Here is a 21,662-nt window from a genome sequence, read left to right as displayed (position 1 = left end):
AGCTTTTTGGAACTAGATCTTTAAACTCAGTGTGTATTTTACACTTACGGCACAACTCAATTCAGACTAGCCAATTTCAAGTGTTTAGTGACCACATGTGGCTGGTGGCTCTGTGCTGGACAGCACGATCGGAAGCTGCTGACATCCAAAAGAAAACAACCCCATCTTTTTGCAATAGAAGTCACTTGGTAAGCTTTACCGTAAAATATACATGAGATTTCTAGATTTGACAATAACAGTGATGATGACACAATACTAAAAATAACAACAGCTAACACTTAATGTGGAACAAACCCTCCCCAGATACACTTCCAGGCATGGTTTGATTTGCGTAACTCTCACAACACCCTATAAGGATTCCAATCTCCATTTTAAAGAGAAAAAAAACAGTCCCAGTTCAACCAGGCTGCAAAGAAATATTATGCATCTGCCAAGAAAATAAGGAAACTTGGGTACTGTCATGGGAAGACATTCAAAAACCTTTACACGAGACAGTAAAATTAAAAAACCAGTTGCAGCATGGAATGTTTACTGTAACATTATTTTCCAAAGGAAAAACACAAAAAAGAGACACTCGGATATTTGTACTTTCATACATACACACTGATCACAGTTACACTCATACTGAAAATGTCTGGAAGATTACAAACAAATGGTGAACACTGATAATCCCAGGGGGATGAGAGTTTAAGTTAAAAAGTCAGTTTTTAAATTTTTATCATTTATATAGTTTAAAATTTATATACTCTGCATATAGCCAATGTTGGCAAGGAGAAAAAGTAAGACAGACTGTTAAAAATGGAAGCGCAGAGGAGGAACTGGTCTTGAGTTGGACAGTGATCCTACATAATCTGAAGTCACAGCAAAGGGTATGAGCACCAGGGGCCTGTGCTCTACAAAGCTTTGCCAGATAATTATAATTTAAGAACTGCCCTTTGGGAGGAAAATATATTTTGGAAGACCATTCAAAATGTACCCATTCTGTGTTATTTAGACAATAGGACAATAGGAAGCCTCTGTAATCAATTCGGTTCTCTAAACCAGAAATCTAACACATTTTTTCCATAAAGTTTGTATTTTCAGCACTGCAGGCCATACGGTCTCTGTTGTACTTACCCACGATGTCATTGTGGCAAGGCAACAGCCATAGACAACAATATGTGAACAAAGGTTATGGCTGTGCTGCCAGTGAAACTGTTCATAAAAATAGAGAACTGGATTTGGCCTACAGGCCGGAGTCTGATGAGCCTAGCTCTGAAGATTAAGGTTCAAGGCATTTGGCTATGGCATTATGATACCCTCCCTCTAAAAGAGATCATTTGATGATACAGCTATAAGAAAGCTACTGTTGCATTTACCCCAGGAGTGTTGGTGAGAACACTGTGTACTCCATCACCTACAGAAAGACCCAGAATGGAAATCTGTTTTAGTCTTATGCAGCAAGAAATAAAATGGAGAGAAATGTATCTGTTTTCTCTTTAGAAGACTGCAAATCAGGACACTGATGATGTCTGCAAGATCAGAAAACTTGTTACATCCATTTTAAAAAATGTTTTCAGGCCAGGTTATCCATATGTTACCTAGAAACCCTTTCTAGGTCTTGATCTTTATTTTGGCTACCTTTTCCCTACTCCAAATTTTAGCTGTCTGTACTTTCCCATTTGACTGGGAAAGAAAATGAAAGAGGAAATTTTAAAAATTAAAGATAAAAGCAACTCACCTGGGACTTCATTTTCTGCTCTCTTCTAAAAGGGCAGATGCCTGAAAGAGCAAAACTGGTGATGAAAAGGACATTTTCACAGACTAGACTTGGTCTGCAGCTTCCCCATTCACCAACCCAGAAACATTCACCACTAGACATCAGGTGGATGATGGACAACAAGGCACAAGGCTGTTTGGTCCTTGTAGAAGGGTCAGGAAGCACTAGGTGAAGGAGTCCTCTTATGACTACACTATAATAAACAGAACTTGATTAAGATGATTTAATTGTATAGATATGTTTCATATTGACTCACTAACAGCTTATTATTCCCCTATGAACCAGTAATTCTATTGGTAGAATATTTTTATAAGGCAATAAACATGAATAGATTTACAGTAAGATTAGCAGATGGACTTCCTTGGCAATAAGAATGGAAATGACCAAATGGAAAACTGAGAAATGTATTCCCTTATTCCCCGGAAAGAATCAACACTTGAATTCCAATAATCTACCAAAAGGTCTTTCATATTTTCCCTCAACTCAGGACAAATTCTCCTGCCAATCAATATTCATGGACTAAAATGTTAATTTTAAGATGTTTTCTGTTTAAACTGTAATTGCAGGTTTTCGACAGTGCAGTCATCTGCGTATAAAAATGGTGATAGGTTGGAACCACTTATACAAAGAGAATATACTGCAATGCAGGATGGTATATACCTGGTCGATTTTTCTCAGCCCCAGGAGGAGTCATGCAGACAAGACTGAACTGGTTCAGAGGCACTGAATGCTCCCATGACAGAGAGACTGTTTTACGTGTTGTTTTCTAGGCGTTGTCAAAACTGATCTGGAAGGAAACAACCAAAATAGCGATGCTCATGTCTGGGTACCCGGCAGGTGTTCAGTTAAGTGTTTCTTGAATAAAATATAAAATGACTTCAACAAGCTTAGGAAAAGGCCGAAAGTCACACTTTTGGTAATAATGCATCCTTTTTTATTTGTTCGGTCTTGTTTCAAACTGATCATGGGGGTGGGGGGGCGGGGAGGCACCAGGCTCTGGGTGCAATGGTGAACCGAGAAGGGGTCTGACATTTAAGAAATCAAGGGATGCCTAAAACCTGTGGCAATTTTAACTGTATGTAAAAGTCTTTCCCAGTAAATTGGGGCTGATCATCGTGACTGATCGCATTATTGCTCCGTCCAAATTTCTGAATCCTAGGGCCTAGCAATGACACACCCACAGAACTTCCCCATGACCACCACATCACCGACCACGAAAGGGATATCCCGGTCATTTAGTCCAAGCCCCCTCCCCACTCACTGATTCTCCAGAGTCCCCTAAATCACTGACCCCAGTCAGTCCCCTTACACACCATTTCTGATCCCACAGACAACCCCATCACTGACACATCATTGCCCAATTACTAATCTCATCCCTCACTCCAACCCTGACTCCCCCCAAAACCCGACACTGATGGCACAAACCTCCCCACCCCTGACTTCATAAACCTCCACTGATCCTCACGAACCCCTCCCCTCCTGTTACCAATTAAACGGACTCACCGCACATGCCCGCCTTCTGCCTTGCGGCTCTGTTATCATGCCCCGAGCCGCCCACGACCATTCTAGCAGGGACGGCTGTCACAGCCATACTGGCGAACTCTCCAGCTTCCTGTCTGGGAGAGTGCAGCGCGGGGCTCCCGAGCCTGCGCTGTTCCGTACTGGGCGGTTTTGCCCACTCGGCAGCCTCGGCCGCTTTGTTCAGGAGGCAAGATGGCGGCTCCCAGGCTTGTGCCTCATGGTGGGAGCCGCCACCTTGGGAGTCCGGTTGGGTCCGTACGGCGGAAGAATTCGATTTATTCCTAAATTTGGACTGTGCCACGAGAGCAGCGAAGGCAGGAGGCAAGATGACGGAAGGGAGGATAATACAAACCACTGAGGTGCGAAGTTTTGCAGAGAGCTTTTACAGGAGAATTGGGGAAGAAGTTTGAGTGCTCCGACCTCTATTAAAAGATTGTATTTGGTGAAGGAGGAGGAATTGGGGATGTTAAAGTACTCTCACTGACGACTCTGAACGTGTTTTTAAATGGTACAGCCGCACCCCCGGAGGTTGTACTTGCTGAGAGGGGTGAACCGTGGACTGGTACAGTCCCCTCCGCGGAGATGCTCGGTGGGAAAGAGGAGCCGAAATGGTGGAGGGGGTGGCTGGGGCGGGGCGGAGGAGGGGAATAAATCGCAGAAACAAACTTTAAAAACGGTTGTAAGGAATCCTCTAGGGGAAATTACTACTGGAGGAGGGAGGAAGAAAGGAAAACAGAGACAGGGAAGAGACTGAGGCCCCGAGCGATGGCGCCGAGAAGCGGGAGGAAATCGGGGCCGCGATAGAGGGGCAAAGGGGAGCCTGTGTGGGCGGCGATGGCAGCCTGGAAGGCTGCAGACGGGGCGCAGAGGAACCGAAGTGGGACGCTAAAGGACACAACGCGGGAGACTCCGAGGCAGAGGGAGATTGAGATAGGCAAAAGGGAGACTGAGAAACAAGGGGAAAAAATGGAGAGGAAGCGAGCGAGGTTAGATTTCAGGAAAACACCACGTGAAAAAATAACGAACCTACTGTAACGTTTAGGTCTTACGCCAGGCTTTTATATATTTATAAAATATAAATGAATATGTGTGTGTGTGTGTGTGTGTTCTGTGTGTTAACATGTTTCATGGGCTGAAATAGATCCGATTTTGAATCATAGTTTTCAAAGGAGCCATTATTTTTGGCTTATGTAATTAAATGAGCAGCAATTTTACATTGAGCACTTTAATTTTTCATGTCAAGTAAGAACAAATCTGGACTTAGGGAGAGATTTTATTCAGAAAGATGATTGCCGGGACACCTGGGTGGCTCAGGTCCTGATCTCTGGGTCCTGCATCTGGCTCCCTGCTGAGCGAGGACTCTGCTTCTCCCTCTCCCTTTCCGTGCTCTAGCTCTCAAATAAATAAAATCTTAAAAAAAATAAATATAAAAAGGTTGCAATAGGGAGAACACTTCAATCTGAGAAATCTGCAAGCATCTCAAAATCAAATTGACCCCGCCCTCTACTCCGGGTTTTTTTTTTGCCCCCCCCCCTTTTTTTAAACATAGGGTTAAGACAGGTTAGTAGGAACATTGAAGGGGTAGAAGTGTGCATGTGGCAAAAACAGGGCACTTTAAAATGTTTCTGGGAGTCCTCAGATTTTGAGAAAAAGCTGTTAAGGGAGGATGTTCTGCATATACATATTGCTTTGGTTTGTGTTTAAACTTAGGGAGGAGCCAAAGTTTAGATGACTGTGGGAAGAGAGAGGCCTAACTTTTGGTCAAGACAAAGAAGAGGATAAGAAGTGGGCAGCTGATTCCCTTCATTTTAAACTCCCAGTAACATCAATATTTATCGCATGCCTCAGGCTTAAGACACTGTAGCTACTGCGTTAGGCACTAAGGGTACAGTGATGATTAATTCAGGATCCCCAAGGAGTGATGCCAGTGGAAGCTGTAGATACCAGAAGGGGCCAAACCACGGAGAACCTTGTAGGAATTGTAAAAACTGCAGCTCTCCATCCAAAGGGTGATGAGAAGCCGTCCTTAATGTATCTCATTAAACAAGAAACTGAAGGAGAAGATTCCTTCATAATGAAATAAATACAAATTAAAGCTGCAGTAAGATACTAGTTCTCATTTATTAGCTTGTTTTTTAAAAAGTATTCTAATTCTGGAAATATATGGTGTTGATCAGGCCATAGGACTCAGAAATTCTCATGTATTATTGGTAGGACAGAAAAACGATACAACCCCTGTATAAGTGGTTTTGCAATAGCTAGCAAAAATACATGTATTAGTTATCTGTTGTTGTGTGATCAATTACCTGAAACTTAGCAGTTTGCAACCATAAATGTTTGTTGTCACACATTTCTGTGACTCAGTCTGGGAACCACTTAGCTGAATCGTTCAGATTCGGTCTCATGGGGTTTTACCGGGGCTGCAGTCATTTCAAGACTCAAATGGAGAAAGATATGCTTTCCGAGTCAATCAAATGGCTGATGATAAGTCTCAGAATATAATTTCCCAGCTCAGTTCCTTACTATGTGGACCTTCCTATAGGCTACTTGATTATCCTGACATGGTAGTGGTCTTCCCCCTCCTCATGCCTACCTCATAACGTGATAGCTGGCTTCTACCAAGCCCAAGTGAATCAAAGGAGAGAGAAAAAGAGAGCATACACGTGCACATAAGATAGAAGCCACAGTCTTTTTTTTTTTTTTTTTAAGATTTTATTTATTTATTTGACAGGGAGATAAAGAACACAAGTAGGCAGAGCGGCAGGCAGAGGGAGAGGGAGAAACAGGCTCTCTGCTGAGCAGGGAGCCCAAGGTGGGACTTGATCCCAGAACCCTGAGATCATGACCTGAGCCAAGGGCAGCTGATTAACCGACTAAGCCACCCAGTCACCCAGAAGCCACAGTCTTTCTAAAACCTAAATTGGAAATGATATCTCCTTACTGCTTCTGTATTCTGTTTGCTAAAAGTGATTCAGTAAGGCCTGCCCACTGACAATCAAATGGGAATTGAGCCCCACCTCTTAAGGGGAGAAGTGTCAAGTTATTGTCATAACTTTTACCCTTTGATTCAGAAACCCCACTTCCAAGAATATATTTCAAAGATGAATAAGCAAAAAAAAGGACCAAGAAAAGGTCAAAAGATTATTCAATACAATACTGTTTTTAATATTGTAATATTGTAAATACTAAAATAAGCTAAAAATACTATTTTTAGTATTGCAATGAGTAATCTTTTGGCCATGTTTTTAAAAGACAAACATCTACTAACAGAGGTCTGGTTGTATAAATAATGGTATACACATAAAACGTGTTATTCATCAGTAAGAAAAATCTCATAACTATATGGAGTGAAATTTAGGATATAATGTTATGGGGAAAAATAAAAATGGTTTATTACCACTTAGTTTTATAAAATATGAAAATGAATGAATATGTATACAGTCAAGTCCCATTATTCATTATAGTCATGTTCTATATAAAGTTGCTGCAAACAGAATTAGTGAATGCTGAAACATTGCTCCTAGGCAAAATATATAAATATATATTCACACACATATACATAAGACACATACACACATAATACATATGTATTACAGGGATTATAATCTTAAATTGCAATTTTGTAAATTTTACAACTTGTACAACTTTTACAACAACCTTAAAATCAATTCATCCTGGTAGATTCTACTTTCTTTATTTTACAAAAGAGAAAATGAAGTTCCGAAGTATTAAGTGACTTACCTGAGGTCACTCCACTTACAGGTGCCAGAATTGGATTTACCAGAGTGGCCCCAGCGCTGGAGTTTCTAACACTATATTACACTGCCCATGTTGTCTCCATCCTCTTGAAAGCTGGAACAAGAGAAGGAACATCCTCTCAGTTCAGCCTCACACGGAAATGTGTGCATGAGGCAACTCAAATGTTTCACTGTTCTGTGCATGTCTGCTATGACTACAAAAGTACCACATTGGTCTGGGGGTTATAGGTCAATTTTAGAAATTAGGTAAATTTGAAGATATGGCAAAATGAAGATCAACTGTATATATATTTACCCCAAAAATAAAAAGCAAATAATGGAAGAATAAATGATCAAAATAGTATCTGTAAAGAGTGCTGTTACTTATCTACTAATATGTGAACTTAACCCAAAACTTAGTGGCTTAAAACAATACATATTTTTTGTCTCTGTGTGTTGGGAATCTGGACATGGATTATCTGGGTCCTCTGCTTCAGGGTCTCCCATAAATCTATCATCAAGGTATTGGCCTAGGCTGGGGTCTCATCTGAAGGATCAAATGAGGAAAGATCCACTTCCAAGCTCAATGACATGATTGTTGGCAGAATGCACTGTCTCAAGGATTGTTGAATGAAGGGCATTCACATCCTTGCTGGCTGTTGGATGGAAGCTACACACAGTACTTTGCCATGCGTGACTCTCCAACCTGTGACTTATATATCTAATGAGGCAGGAGAAAGAGTCTGTAAGCAAGATGGAAGTCACAGTCTTTTAAAACCTAATCACAGAAGTAACACTCACCTTATGTTGCCATATTTTATTGGTTCAATGTTACTTATTCATATGGAGGGTATTGCAAAGGCTGTGAATATCAGGAGGTGGGAATCATTGCCCATAAAAGATACTGCCTACCACATGGAAGAAGAAAATAAGATAGAGGGGACAGAGATAGTATATAATATTCTTTGAATGTACATGTTCTGTTGATTTCACTTTAGAACCTCAAAAAAATTACAACATTCTGAAACAAAATTAGTTATAAAACAGCCCCAAAGTTCTACTTCTGGCCAAAGTGAAGTCACAAGGATTGGACTATACTTTCACCTGAAATAATGGAAAACCCAAATAAATGTATGAAACAATGGTTTTTAAGACATTGGATATCAGGCATTTAAGGACAGTGATCCTTAAAGATGGGAAACACATGAGGTAATCCCTTTTGATTGCTCAGTTTACTGCCTTGAGAAAATTTCTAGGACACAACACAGGGAAGGGGAGCACAGGCAAAGTTCAGCAGACTCTCAGAGTTGAGGAGAAAGAACCAACAGTAGAGACAGACCAAGGACGCTAGAGTCACAGAGTAGAAGACCAAAGAGAAAGCTGCCCCCAAAAGAAAACTCCAGAGACTTCCAGAGGGTCTACTTCTTATCAGAATATTGGTCAATGTATGTATATAAGGAAACTATCAAAGTTTGGGAAAATAAACACATGAAACGAAAGAGGAAACAGTAACTAGATCTCACAAAAAGACAAGATCAATGTCTGTTTCTACCAGCCAGACTGGAAAACTTTGCTATTCATGGAGCATTGGGAAGAGCACTCAAAATGTTCTGCCTCAGTACTGAAAGTAGTTAGCTCTACACTAAAATATTGCTCTGATGCCACCTAACAAATCAGATTTGAAAGAATCAAACTGTTTCCAAGCAACAATCATAGAGAAAGGTTTACAAAAAATGAGAATAAAAAGTAGCACCCAACATGGTAAAATTCACAATGTCTTGTGTCAAAACAATAATTATCAGACATGTAGGGATGCCTAGGTGGCTCAGTCAGTTAAGCATCTGCCTTCAGCTCAGGTCATGATCCTAGGGTTCTGGGATCGAGTCTCATATGGGACTCCCTGCTCAGAGGGGAGCCTGCTTCTCCCTCTGCCTTGCTACTCCCCCTGCTTGTGCTCTCTCTGACTCTCTCCCTCTGACAAATAAATAAATAAAACCTTAAAAAATAAATCAGACATGTATAGAAACTGGAAAATAATACTCATAATTAGGAAAAATTCCAAGGAAAAGAGATCAGAAATGAAAAACATATTGCAAATGTGTTAACAAGTTATTACAAGATCTTGCAGTCATTAAACGGATAATATTAAAATATTATTAACAACTTTAGCCTCATAAATCTGACCAGGTAGAAGAGATGGGCCACTTTCTCAGACACCAAAACTCAACCAAGATGAAATAGATAATCTGCATAGTCCAAATTAAAATTGACTCTTAAAGACCTTGCAAAAAGAAAAGACAGTTTTATTGGAGAATTCATCTAAATCTAAATAGCATCAATTTTACATAAACTCTTCCACAAAACAGAAGGGAATACAAGCCAAATCATTTTATCAGGAAATTATTACCAAAACCATACCAAGAGAGAAAACTACAGACCAATATGTCTCATGAACTTAGGCACAAAAATCCTTAACAAAATATTAGCAAACCAAATACAACAATCCATTAAAAGAATTATGCACTATGACAAAGTGGAATGTATTCCAGGTATGCAAAGCTGGCTCAAATTTGAAAATTAACCAATCACTGTAACCCATTTATCAACAAGATACAAAGAAAAAGTATGTAATTATATCAATCAACACAGAAAAATCATTTGACAAAAATCCAACACCATTCATAATAAACACTCAGCAAACTAATAACAGAAGGGAATTTCTTCAATTTGATAAAGAGCATGATAAAGAGCAACAAAAAAGAAGAAAAAAAACCCCACAGCAAATAATATTTAATGCACATTTCCCTTCTTAGATCAGGAACAAGGCAATAATGTTTCATCACACTACCCTAGTTCAACATAGTATTGGAAATTCTCCCCATTAAAATAACACAAGACAAAATTTGTAGTGATCAGAAAGAATAGAAATAAAACTGAAGTGAATGATGTTGGTCCTTTATAGAAAATCCAAAGGGATGTACCAAAATTAAGCCTAAAACTTAATATGTGAGTTCAGCAATAATAATATGTACAAGATACAAGAACATCAGTGTATAAAAATCAATCACATTTTGGGGGTGCCTGGGTGGCTCAGTCATTAAGTGCCTGCCTTCAGCTCAGGTCATGATCCCAGGGTCATGGGATCAAGTCCCACACTGGGCTCCCTGCTCAGCAAGGAGCTGAGCTCCCTCTCTAGCTGTCTCTGTCAAATAAATAAATAAAATCTTAAAAAAAAATCAATCACATTTCTATTCGCTAACAATAAGCATATGGAAATAGAAACATAGTATTTCAATCAGTACAAAGGGATCAAAATACTTGGTCTTGCACTTAACAAAACAAGTAAAGGATTTTTAGAAAGAAAATTACAAAATGTTGTTGAAAGAAATCAAATAAATGTAGAGATAAATTGTGTCCATTGAATTGAGGATTTATAAACTATAAAGAAGTTACTTCTTGGGGCGCCTGGGTGGCTCAGTGGGTTAAAGCCTCTGCCTTTGACTCAGGTCATGATCCCAGGGTCCTGGGATTGAGCCCCACATCAGGCTCTCTGCTCCCTGGGGAGCCTGCTTCCTCCTCTCTCTGCCTGCTTCTCTGCCTACTTGTGATCTCTGTCTGTCAAATAAATAAATAAATAAAAAAAAAAAAAAAAAAAAAGTTACTTCTCCAAACCGATGTATAGGTTTAATGCAATTTCTATTAAAATCACAGCAAGTTTTTGTTGTTTGTAAACTTAGACAAAGTTATTCTAAAATTTGATGGTAAAGAACAAGCTGTAGAATACTAAGACAATCTTAACAAAATAAAGAATAAAGTGGAAGGAACCATTCCCACAGTTTCTGTTCATCACTAGACTGGAAGTTTTAATCAGTGCAATAAAGCAAAAAGAAATGGAAGATGCCCAATTTGGAAAAGAAAAGGTAAACAATCTTTATTTATAGATGCATGATCTTTTATATAGAAAATCTGATGTATTTTACCACCAACAACAAAATGGCTACTATTACAATTAATTAGTAAGTTTAGAAATGTTGTAGTATACTAGATCAATAAACAGTGGTACTTCCATATACTATCAACAAATGATCAGACTAAAATTTAAAACATCTACAGAATTTCTTTTAAATAGGAAAGGCTTGGGGTAAGTCTGACAAAAAACATGAAACATCTGTACATTGAAAACAACTGAACATTGCAAATGGAAATGAAAGAATGATGTGCTTAAATAAAAGGACGATGTGCTCTTTATGTGTCATAACCCTCATTATTGTAAACCTCAAACTGACTTATAGATTCAGTGTAATCAATTTAAATAATGCAGCAAGCTTTTGAAAGGAAATTGACGAGATGATTCTTAAAATTCATATGGAAATGAAAAGGTCTAAGAATAGCCAAAATCCTTTACAAAACAAAAACAAAAACAAAAACTTGTCTGAAGATCTAATACTACCTGACCTCAAGATTTATTTTATACACAGCCACAATAATCAAGACAGTGTGGTGTTGCTGTAAAGATAGAAAAATAGATAGATGAAACAAAATGGACCAGAAATAGAGCCAACTGATATAATGACAAATTTCCAACAAAGGCATTTAGGTGGGAGGAAAAAGAGTGTTTTCAACAAATAATTAGGTATCTATATTTTATTTATTTTTAAAGATTTTATTTATTTAAACAACATACATTATAAAAATAATGAAAATCAATGAATCCAAGAATTGGTTCTTCAAAAAGCTCAACAAAATTGATAAACTTTAAGCTAGACTGACTTAGGAAAAAAGAGAAAAGATTCAAATAAAATCAGAAATTTTAAAAAGGCAATATAATGATTTTACAGAAATAAAAAAGATTATGAGAGTCCTATGAACAAATGTATACAAAAAAACTGGATAATCTAAATGAAATGGACAAATTCTTACAAACCCAAAACTTACCACTGCTGAATGAAAGAGAAGTAGAAAATCTGAATAGAACTAAAACTAGTAAGGAGATTGAATTAGTAATCAAAAACCTCCAAACAAATAACACTAACTATAACTACTGCTGGCACTGCTTCCCCCACATCAGAGGCCAAAGAGAGATATACATCATACCTCACTTGTCTTAAAGATAAAGAATTTGAATCCCAAAGAAAAGCAAGATCTAGAAAATCAAAACAGTCTAGAAGATCAATGCAGGGGGTGACACTGAAGAGGCTGAAAAACATTAAGAAGTTGTTCTACCAGAACCAGAGAACAAGAATGAAGAAAAACGGGATAAAGAGAATCAAGGAGAAAAGGAGTCAGGAAGGTCCAGAGAAGATGAATATAAACAAAGGTACTTCTGAACATATGAGGAGACTTATGCGTTACAGACCGGATTCAACTTCAAGTTCAACCATTCTGTCCTCTTCATAGTCTACCATGAACAGCTCACTCTGTGCTTCAAGTCAACTAAACAAGCCAAACAGTCCTGTAAGTGTAACTTCTGCTTACTCCAGAGTATTAATAAGGGAAAATTGAAAGAGAGGGAGAAAAAAAAAAAAAAAGGAAAAAGGAGAAGATAAATTACAACCTAAATCATTCACAGAATAATGGTGACAAGGAGAAATAAGATCTATGGAAGCTTCATATTGTAAATAAGACAGCAATGAAAATGAACAAGAACAATAATCATATAGAAAAGGGATCCAAATAAAAAAAAAACTGAGATTCCATTTGTAGATAAGAAACCCATCCCGCATCAGCTAGGTGATCAGTATGATGCCTTGCTGGGATGCTTTGGAGCAAACAGTTTCTCAAAAGAAAGAAAATCTTAGAGTAGCAGGTTAAAAAAGGATTGATTCCAGACTATAAGAACCCTTGTGAACAAATTCTAGCTGAAAAGAAAAAGCTTAAAACATAGCTACATGAGGCAAATATGGAATCTTGAATAGGATCAACGTGACAAGATGAAAAAAGATATTCCAAGCAAATGGAAACCAAAAGTGATCAAAAGTAGCTATACTTATATCAGACAAAATACACTTTTAAGTTAAAAACTGTAACAGAGCCCAAAAAAATCACTATGTATTGATAAAGGGATCAAGTCTTAAAGAATATATAACAGTTATATATATACATCCAATACCAGAGCACTTAAATGTATTAAGCAAATACAGGTCTGAAATACAATCATAACAGAAGACTTTGGCGCCCTATTTGCAACAACAGATTGATCAGGAAGACAGAAAAATCAATAAGGGACCACTACACTTTAGATCCATTGGACCTAGCAGACATATGCAAAACATTGCATCCAACAGCAGCAAAATACCCTTCTCAAGGGCACACAGAACATTCTCCAGGATAGATCATATGGTAGATCACAAACAAGTCTGAGCAAATTTAAGAACACTGAAATCATACCAAGTATGTTTTCTGACCACAATGGTATGAAACTAGAAAATAACAAAGAAAACTGAAAGCTCACAAATATGTGGAAATTTAACATATACCTGAACAACCAAGATATTTTAAAAGTACCTTGAAAACAAATGAAAATGGAAACACAACTTACCAAACCCTACTGGATGTAGCAAAAGCAGTTCTAAGCAGGTAGTTTACAGTGATAAATGCCTACACTAAGAAACAAAGATCTCAAATAAACAACCAAATTTACACCTCAAAGCCATAGAAAAAGAAAAATAAGCCAAAAGTTAGCAGAATAAAGAAAATAATAAAGATCAGAGCAGAAATAAATGAAATAGAGACCAGAAAAACAACAGAAAAAGGTAATGAAACTAAAAAGCTGTTTTTTTTTTTTTAAAAGATGAGCAAAATTAACACACCATCAGTCACACTAAGGAAAAAGGAGAGAGGAATCAAGTAAAATTAGAAATGAAAGAGGAGATATTACAACTGATACCACAGAAATACAATGATCATAACGTGACTTTGAACAATTATGCTAACAAACTGGATACTCGAGAAGAAATAAATTCCTAGAAACATACAACATATGAAACTGAAATCATTCATAGAAAATCTTTTTTTTTTAAGATTTTATTTATTTATTTGACAAACAGAGATCACAAGTAGGCAGAGAGGCAGACAGAGGGAGAGGGAGAGGAAGCAGGCTCCCCGCTGAGCAGAGAGCCCGACTCGGGGCTCGATCCCAGGACCCCGGGACCCCGGGACCACGACCCGAGCTGAAGGCAGAGGCTTCAACCCACTGAGCCACCCAGGCGCCCCCATTCATAGAAAATCTTAACAGACCAATAATGAGTAAGAGGCTGAATCAGTAATCAAAAACATCTCAACAAAGAAAAGCCCAGGATCAGATAGTTTGATTGGTGAATTCCACCAAGTATTTAAAGAATTAACAACAATCCTACTTAAACTCCAAAAATACTGAAGAAGGGAACACTCCAAATTCATTTTACAAGGCCAGCATTACTTTGACACCAAAGCCAGATAAGGGCACTACAGGAAAAGTCCAACATTATTGATGAATATAAATGCAAAATTCTCAAAAAAATGCAAGCCCACAGAATTCAACAGCACATTTAAAGGGTCATACACCATGACCACCTGGGATGCAAGGACGTTTCAACATATACAAATTAATAGGAGTAATTCACCATATTAACAGAATAAAGGATAAAAAAATCATCTCAACACATTGCAGAAAAATCAAGTATCAAAAATTCAATGCCCTTTCATGATAAAAATTCTCAACAAATTAGTCACAGAAAGAACGTACCTCCACATAATGAAGGCAACATATGGCACGCTCGCAGCTAACATCATAATCAGTGGTGAAGAAAGCTCTTCCTCTAAGATCAAGAACAATACAAGGATGCCCATTATTGCCCCTTCTCTTCAACACTGTACTGGAAATACATGTTTCTAGACATGATGTATTTTTCATGATACTGTAACTGATAGCTTTACATTTTCATTTTATATCTAATGCATAAACTTTATTTTTAAAAACTTTATTTTTAGAAACATTGCTACTTCCTATTTCTAATAATAACCTATACATTTTCATCTCTACGCATATAATTTTACCAACAAATAATGCGTTTTATTGCTTTCCAATCATTATACCAACTTTTTTTCTTCCCTGCTTTCCCTGACTAGGTCTTTCAATGCAATGTTGAATAAAACTGGTGAGAATGAACATTATCTTTTTTCCAGACTATAGAGGGAAATTTTCCGATACACTAATAGGTATTAAATTTTGCTATATTTTATGGCAATATATAGTACGTATTATATCCTATCAGATCAGTGAGGTTCCCTGGAAGGTGAAAAGGCAAAATGGAAGGCTCATGAGAAGATAAGAACTCTTGAATCTTTATTTTCCTCACACAATTTCCATAACTGTTACTATATTATCATTTCCTTCTCACAACATTTCTGTATGTTCCTGAGACCCTGATTTTCCAATGCTTCCGTAAGGGCCAGGTGGGACCAACAGCCATCAAGACCTCTCAAAGCAGATCACTCCATGGTACATGCCTGAATGTTTTATTTCCCAGGTCCAAATGGCCAATCATATCCAATATCAATCACTGTTATTTATAATGACACAGAGAATTTTCTCATACACATTCGCACATCTTTTTAAGCATGCCATGTCCTCTGCAGAGGTTCCCATACAGAGTCTTAAACTTCTCATAGTAAACACCGGGGTCCTGCGGAGAAAGAGCAGCTAAGCAGGACATATGAAGGAATCAAGTAGGAACTTTCTTGCAGAAATCATATTTAGCCACACATCCTTGCTACATAGGACTTTTCCTCATCAAGATGCTTTCCTAAAGATTCTTATGAGAGAAGAGTTGGGCCCACAACAAAGAATGAGAAACATTTTAGAGATAGCAGGTGGGATTTTTATGTCCTGATTCATACCTGCCCATGTAGGCTACCCCAGGCATGTCTTCCACATTCCCTGTGGATTTTTCCCTGAGGGCCATTCAATTCTTAGGAAAAAGAACGGTTGCTTCTGAGAAAGGGTAAAACAGGATCTGTGATGGTATCACACAGGATCTTTATGTGCAAACACCATAACTTACATGTATTTGCAAAATAAAATAAAAAGTGAGGTCTCTACAACAGTATGAGTTAGGCCACCAGACACAAGAGCAGTGTTAATGGAAAAAAGACGGAAAAAGAAATCAGGGAATCAAAAACACAGTGTCTGGAATGCAAATCAAATTTAAAGGTATATACCTGGGTATTAGCAACCTCCTGCAAAAGAACAGACAGGGAAGATAAGGGGACAAATACAAACTAAAAACATGTTCTCTGCCAGAATATTATACATAGATGAGGGAACGGATACTGCGGCTGAAAAAAGGTTTCCCTGAAGTTACACAATCGGTGAATAGTGGAATAAGCATTAAAACCCATGACCATCTATGTCTTTCCAACACGCCAAGCTCCTAGACAGGAAGAGTAAAAGAAAGAAATAGCAAGAAGTGTCAATTCCAAGATCCTGGGTCCATCCATGGACACAGATCAACTTATATTCTTGAAATGAAACAAACAACCAAAGAGACTACGTTTATTAGACCTTATCAACCCGTCTTTCCATCCATCTACAAGAATAATTTTACAGGTACCTTTAGAAATGACAATCAAATTCTTCCCCCAGGCTCAGTTTCAAGGTCATGGCTTCTTCTGACTCAAGCTTTCTTCATGTCCTCTGTGGGGAATTACTGCACAGCCATAATTATGCTAAGTTAACATTAACAATATTATCACATATCCAATTCTTATTATATAACATAAATACGTAACTTCAAAATAAACTATATATGTAACTTGTGATATTAATCATTCAGTTCACAAGTTCAAAAGTCTTCCATGTCATAGTGAAAATACCCATTATTTATATAACTGAGATGTCTGTATTATTGCTGATAAAAAAATTAAATACATTAGGAACTTTATCAGTAAAGATGTTCCCAAACTCATTGAAATCCATGGGTTTTGTGTCATTTTTAAGGCTTGAGAAAATACTGAAGAAGATTTTATCTGTGCTTAATACATTCTTATGATTTTACCACTGTATGAATTCTCTGGTGTACAGTGAGTTGTGACTTCTGGATGAATGCTTTACCACAGATAGTACACTGATAGGGTTTCTCCCCAGTATGAATTCTCCGATGTACAACAAGGTCTGATTTTTGGGAAAAGGCCTTTCCACACTCAGCACACACGTAAGGTTTCTCTCCCGTATGAATGCGCTGATGCCCCGGGAGGTGGGACTTCTGAGAGAAGGCTTTCCCACATTCACTGCATATATAAGGTTTTTCACCTGTGTGAATTCTCTGATGTCCAATGAGATGTGACTGCTGACAGAAGGCTTTTCCACACTCGCTGCATTTGTAGGGTTTCTCTCCAGTATGTGTTCTCTGATGTATAATGAGCTGTGACTTCCGGGAGAAGGTCTTCCCACATTCAGTACATTCATAAGGTTTCTCCCCAGTATGAATTATCTGATGTATAATGAGTTCTGACTTTCTGCTGAAGGCTTCCTCACATTGAGCACATTTGTAGGGTTTCTCCCCAGTGTGAATTCTTTTATGTATAATGAGGTGGGATTTCTCACAGAAGGCTTTCCCACATTCAGTACATTCATATGGCTTCTCTCCAGTATGAGCTCTATGATGTATAATCAGCTGTGACTTCTGGGAGAAGGCCTTCCCACATTGATTACATTCATAAGGTTTCTCTCCAGTGTGAATTCTCTGATGTATAATGAGGGGGGATTTCTGGGAGAAGGCTTTCCCACAGTCATTACATTCATATGGTTTTTCCCCAGAATGAACTCTCTGATGTATAATGAGGGATGATTTTTGAGAGAAAGCTTTTCCACATTCAGAACATTCATAAGGCTTCTCCCCAGTATGAGTTCTCTGATGTACAATGAGATGTGACTTCTCACTGAAGGCTTTCCCACATGCACCACAATCATATGGTTTCTCTCCAGTATGAATTCTTTGATGTATTATGAGTTGTGACTTTTTTAGAAAAGATTTTCCACATTCAATGCATACACAGGTCTTCTCTCCAGTTTCAACATTCAAATATTGAATAAGAGATTGTTTATTGCTGATAATCTTTCCACATTGACGATCTTCACAGTGTTTCACCCCATTATGAATTTTTTCATGCTTAGAATAGGAAGAAATAGGTGTACTCCCACACCCAAAATTCTCACTTGCATAACCCCTATTACAACTGAATAACTTTACATTAGGTTCCAAGCTCTTTTCAAATGAGTCACGGTCATACCGTCCTTGTCTTGAAGCATCTAGGTCTGCGTAGTCATGAAATATTTTTCCTAACGTCTTATATGAATAGCCTGACTCTTCAGAAACTGTTTTGTTTTTGATGACCATGACTTGCCTGAGAAGTCTGTCTTGATTTTCCGCATCTCTCTCCAGATGGTCATCACCCTGCCAGACCTTAAAAATGGAGTACAATGAATGCTCCCTTGTCACATTTGCCAATATCTCCTTATGGAAGGAAACACCTCCAGGTATATCCAACTGAGGATTTTCAAGTCTAGTCTCCCTCTCTGAAAGAATAAAAAAAAAAAAAAAATCAAACAGATAAAAAGATTTAGTAGAGGACAAAAGATGTAAAAACAAATGGATGATATATGATGGTCCAGAAGACAGAGAACTGGGAGGGCAATAGGCCATTTGAAAATGTAAATTTATCACTAGTAATTAAAGATGGACTTTACTTCCAGTAGTGATGGCTGAGGTAGTTGAGGAATTCTGCTCCCAAAAAAACCAAGTACAAAAACAAATAAAATAAAAAAGCAACTAATTTAGGGCACTGAAAAACTATTAGCAGGAGGTAATAAGCTGAAAAATGCTTACTCACCAGAAACTTCTACTTCATTATGTAAGAATGGGGAGCTAGCATTCTTTCTCAGGGTTTTCCCATCTCCCATCCCTAGTTTATGGGGCATTAAAAGATAGCACAAATCCACAGGATACAGCTTAATGCTGTTAGTAAGAGTAGCAAGAAATATAACAGGAATTTGGAACCAAAAGAGTCATAAAAGGTTGAGATAATACCATCCATATACCTCCACCTGACCACTAAAAGATCTGTAAAAAGATATTCTAGAGAGCCCAACAGTAATTGAAAATTTGGAGAGTCTTGCAAATTTGCTATACTTGTAAAGTGTTCTGAAACATGCACTACTCGGGCAGCAAACAGTGAAAGCCACGCTTGTGTTTGATGTCTCATACAACCTCTGCCCAAATCACTAGCTTACCTCTACCTTATCCAAAGGTGGAGGGGAGTCTCTTAGAGAGCCAGACTTAAACAACCAAGAACTAAAGAGAGCCATCAGCAATGACACTCTATAGGACAAAAAGATTTCAGTTTAAGCCTAAGCAAGTTAAATGCCTCTAAGACAAAACAGAAACCCTTAAAAGGATCAGAAGAATCCACACTACAACATATCATCTACAATGTAGCATTTTCAACCAAAAATTACTAGACATATAAAGAAACAGAAAACTGGTCTAAACTAAGGAATAAAATCAGTCAATAGAAAATGACTCTATGTGGGTACAAATGCTATATTTTGTAAATAAAGATCCCAAAGAAGCTATTATAAACATATTAAAGAACTTAAAGGAAAAGATTGCTAGGCAATGAGTGAACAAATATGTAATTTTAGAAGAGGAAAAAAGCATATAAAGAAACTAGTTTCTATAAAGAGTCAGGAAGAGGAAATTTTGACTATTAGAACTCTTTTGTATCATGATTGTGGTAGTAGTTAACTTACTCTATGCCCAACATTTATTTTGTGTAAGTTAAAACATAAAAGAACCAAATGAAAATTCTAAGGCTGAAATTAAAATTTCACCAGATGGGCTTATTAGATTTGAGAAAGCAGAAAGCAAAAAAAGAGAACTACAGGCCAATATCTCTGGTGAACATAGATGAGAAAATCCTCAACAAAATATTAGCAAACCAAATCCAACAATACATTAAAAAATTTATTCACTATGATCAAGTAGGATTTATTCCATATGCAAGATGGTTTAATATTTGCCAAAAAGTTAATTGATATGTCATATCAGTAAGAAAAAGGATAAAGCCAAGTGATCATTTCAATAGATGTAGAAAAAGCATTTGACAAAGTATAACATATATTCATGATAAAAACCCTCAAAAAATTAGGTGCAGAGGGCACATACCTCAATATAATAAAGTCCATATATGAAAAACCCATAGCTAACATCATACTCAATGAGCAAAAGCTCTCAGGTCAGGAACAAGACAAGGATGCCCGCTTTTATTCCATATTACTGGAAGTCCTAGCCACAGCAATAGGACAAGAAGAAATAAAAGGCATCCAAACTGGTAAGGAAGAAGTAAGACCTCCACTATTTGCAGATGACATGATACCACATTTAGAAAACCCTAAAGATGCCACCAAAAAACTGCTGGAACTGATAAATTAATTCAGCAAGGTCACAGAATACAACATCAATGTACAGAAATTTATTACATTTCTATACATTAATAATGAAGCAGCTAAAAGAAAAATTAACAATCTCATTTACAACTGTACCAAAAATAATAAAATACCTAAGAATAAACTTAACCAAAGAGGTAAAAGACCTGTATTCTGAAAACTATAAAACACTGATGAAAGAAATTATAGATAACACAAACAGAAAGACATTCCATGCTCATTGATTGGAAGAACAAATATTGTTAAAATGTCTATATTACCCAAAGCCATCCACTCATTTAAGGCAATCCCTACCAAAATGCCAACAGCATTTTTCACAGAACTAGAACAAATAATCCTAAAATTTGTATGGAACCACAAAAGATCCAGAATAGCCAAAGAAATCTTGAAAAAGAAAAACAAAACCAGAGGCATCACAATTCCAGACTTCATTTATACTACAAAACTGCAGTAATCAAAACAATATGGTCCTGGTACAAAAACAGACACATGGATCAAAAGAACAGAATAGGGAGCTCAGATATAAACCCACAGTTCTACGGTCAATTAATCTTCAACAAAAGAGGCAAGAATATGCAATGGGAAAGACATCATTCCAACAAATGGTGTTGGGAAAACTGGACACCTATATGCAAAAGAATGAAAAAGGACCACTTTCTTACACCTTACGTAAAAGTAAACTCAAAATGGATTAAGGACCTAAATGAGAACTGAAACCATAAAAATCCTAAAAGAGAGTATAGGGAATAATTTCTCTGACATCAGCCCTAACAACATCTTTTTAGATGTGTCTCTTGAGGCAAGGCAATCAAAAAGCAAAAATAAACTATTGAGACTGCATCAAAATAAAAAGCTTTTGCACAGCAAAGAAAACCAGTAAAACTAAAAGACCACCTTGGAATGGGAGAAGATATTTGCAAATGACACATCTGGTAGATGGTTAGTATCCAAAATATATAAGGAACTTATACAACTCAATACCCAAAAATCAAATAATATAATTAAAAATGGGCAGAAGACATGAACAGACATATCTCCAAAGAAGACATCCAGATGGCCAATAGACACAGAAAACATGCTCAACATCACTCATCATCAGGGAAATGCAAATCAAAACCAAAATGAGATAGCACCTCACACATGTCACAATGGCTAAAATCAA

General features: G+C 37.4%; 1 protein-coding gene across 4 annotated transcripts in view; it reads right to left on the bottom strand.

Annotated features, from left to right (window-relative positions):
• The window catches only part of LOC111141015 (zinc finger protein 300), a 32,936-nt gene that overhangs the window by 6,822 nt on the left and 4,452 nt on the right, over nt 1–21,662 (bottom strand). The window contains exons 4-6 of one of the 4 annotated variants that reach the window (XM_022493332.1): nt 17,055–18,571; nt 16,419–16,424; nt 10,843–10,856 (exon numbers count right to left, since the gene is read on the bottom strand). In XM_022493332.1, coding sequence (XP_022349040.1) covers nt 10,843–10,856; nt 16,419–16,424; nt 17,055–18,571 — 1,537 coding nt within the window. Of the gene's footprint in view, nt 1–1,720; nt 1,762–2,419; nt 2,547–3,262; nt 3,415–10,842; nt 10,857–16,418; nt 16,425–17,039; nt 18,572–21,662 lie in introns of those variants that run through there. The other 3 variants (XM_022493334.1, XM_022493333.1, XM_022493335.1) reach the window with 3 other exon arrangements.

The sequence above is a fragment of the Enhydra lutris genome, unplaced genomic scaffold (assembly GCF_002288905.1).
Source record: "Enhydra lutris kenyoni isolate GAN:26980312 unplaced genomic scaffold, ASM228890v2 scaffoldscaffold5, whole genome shotgun sequence".
Taxonomy (NCBI): domain Eukaryota; kingdom Metazoa; phylum Chordata; class Mammalia; order Carnivora; family Mustelidae; genus Enhydra; species Enhydra lutris.
Note: the sequence above shows the minus strand (reverse complement) of the source record. Positions and strands in the feature narration are given on the sequence as shown.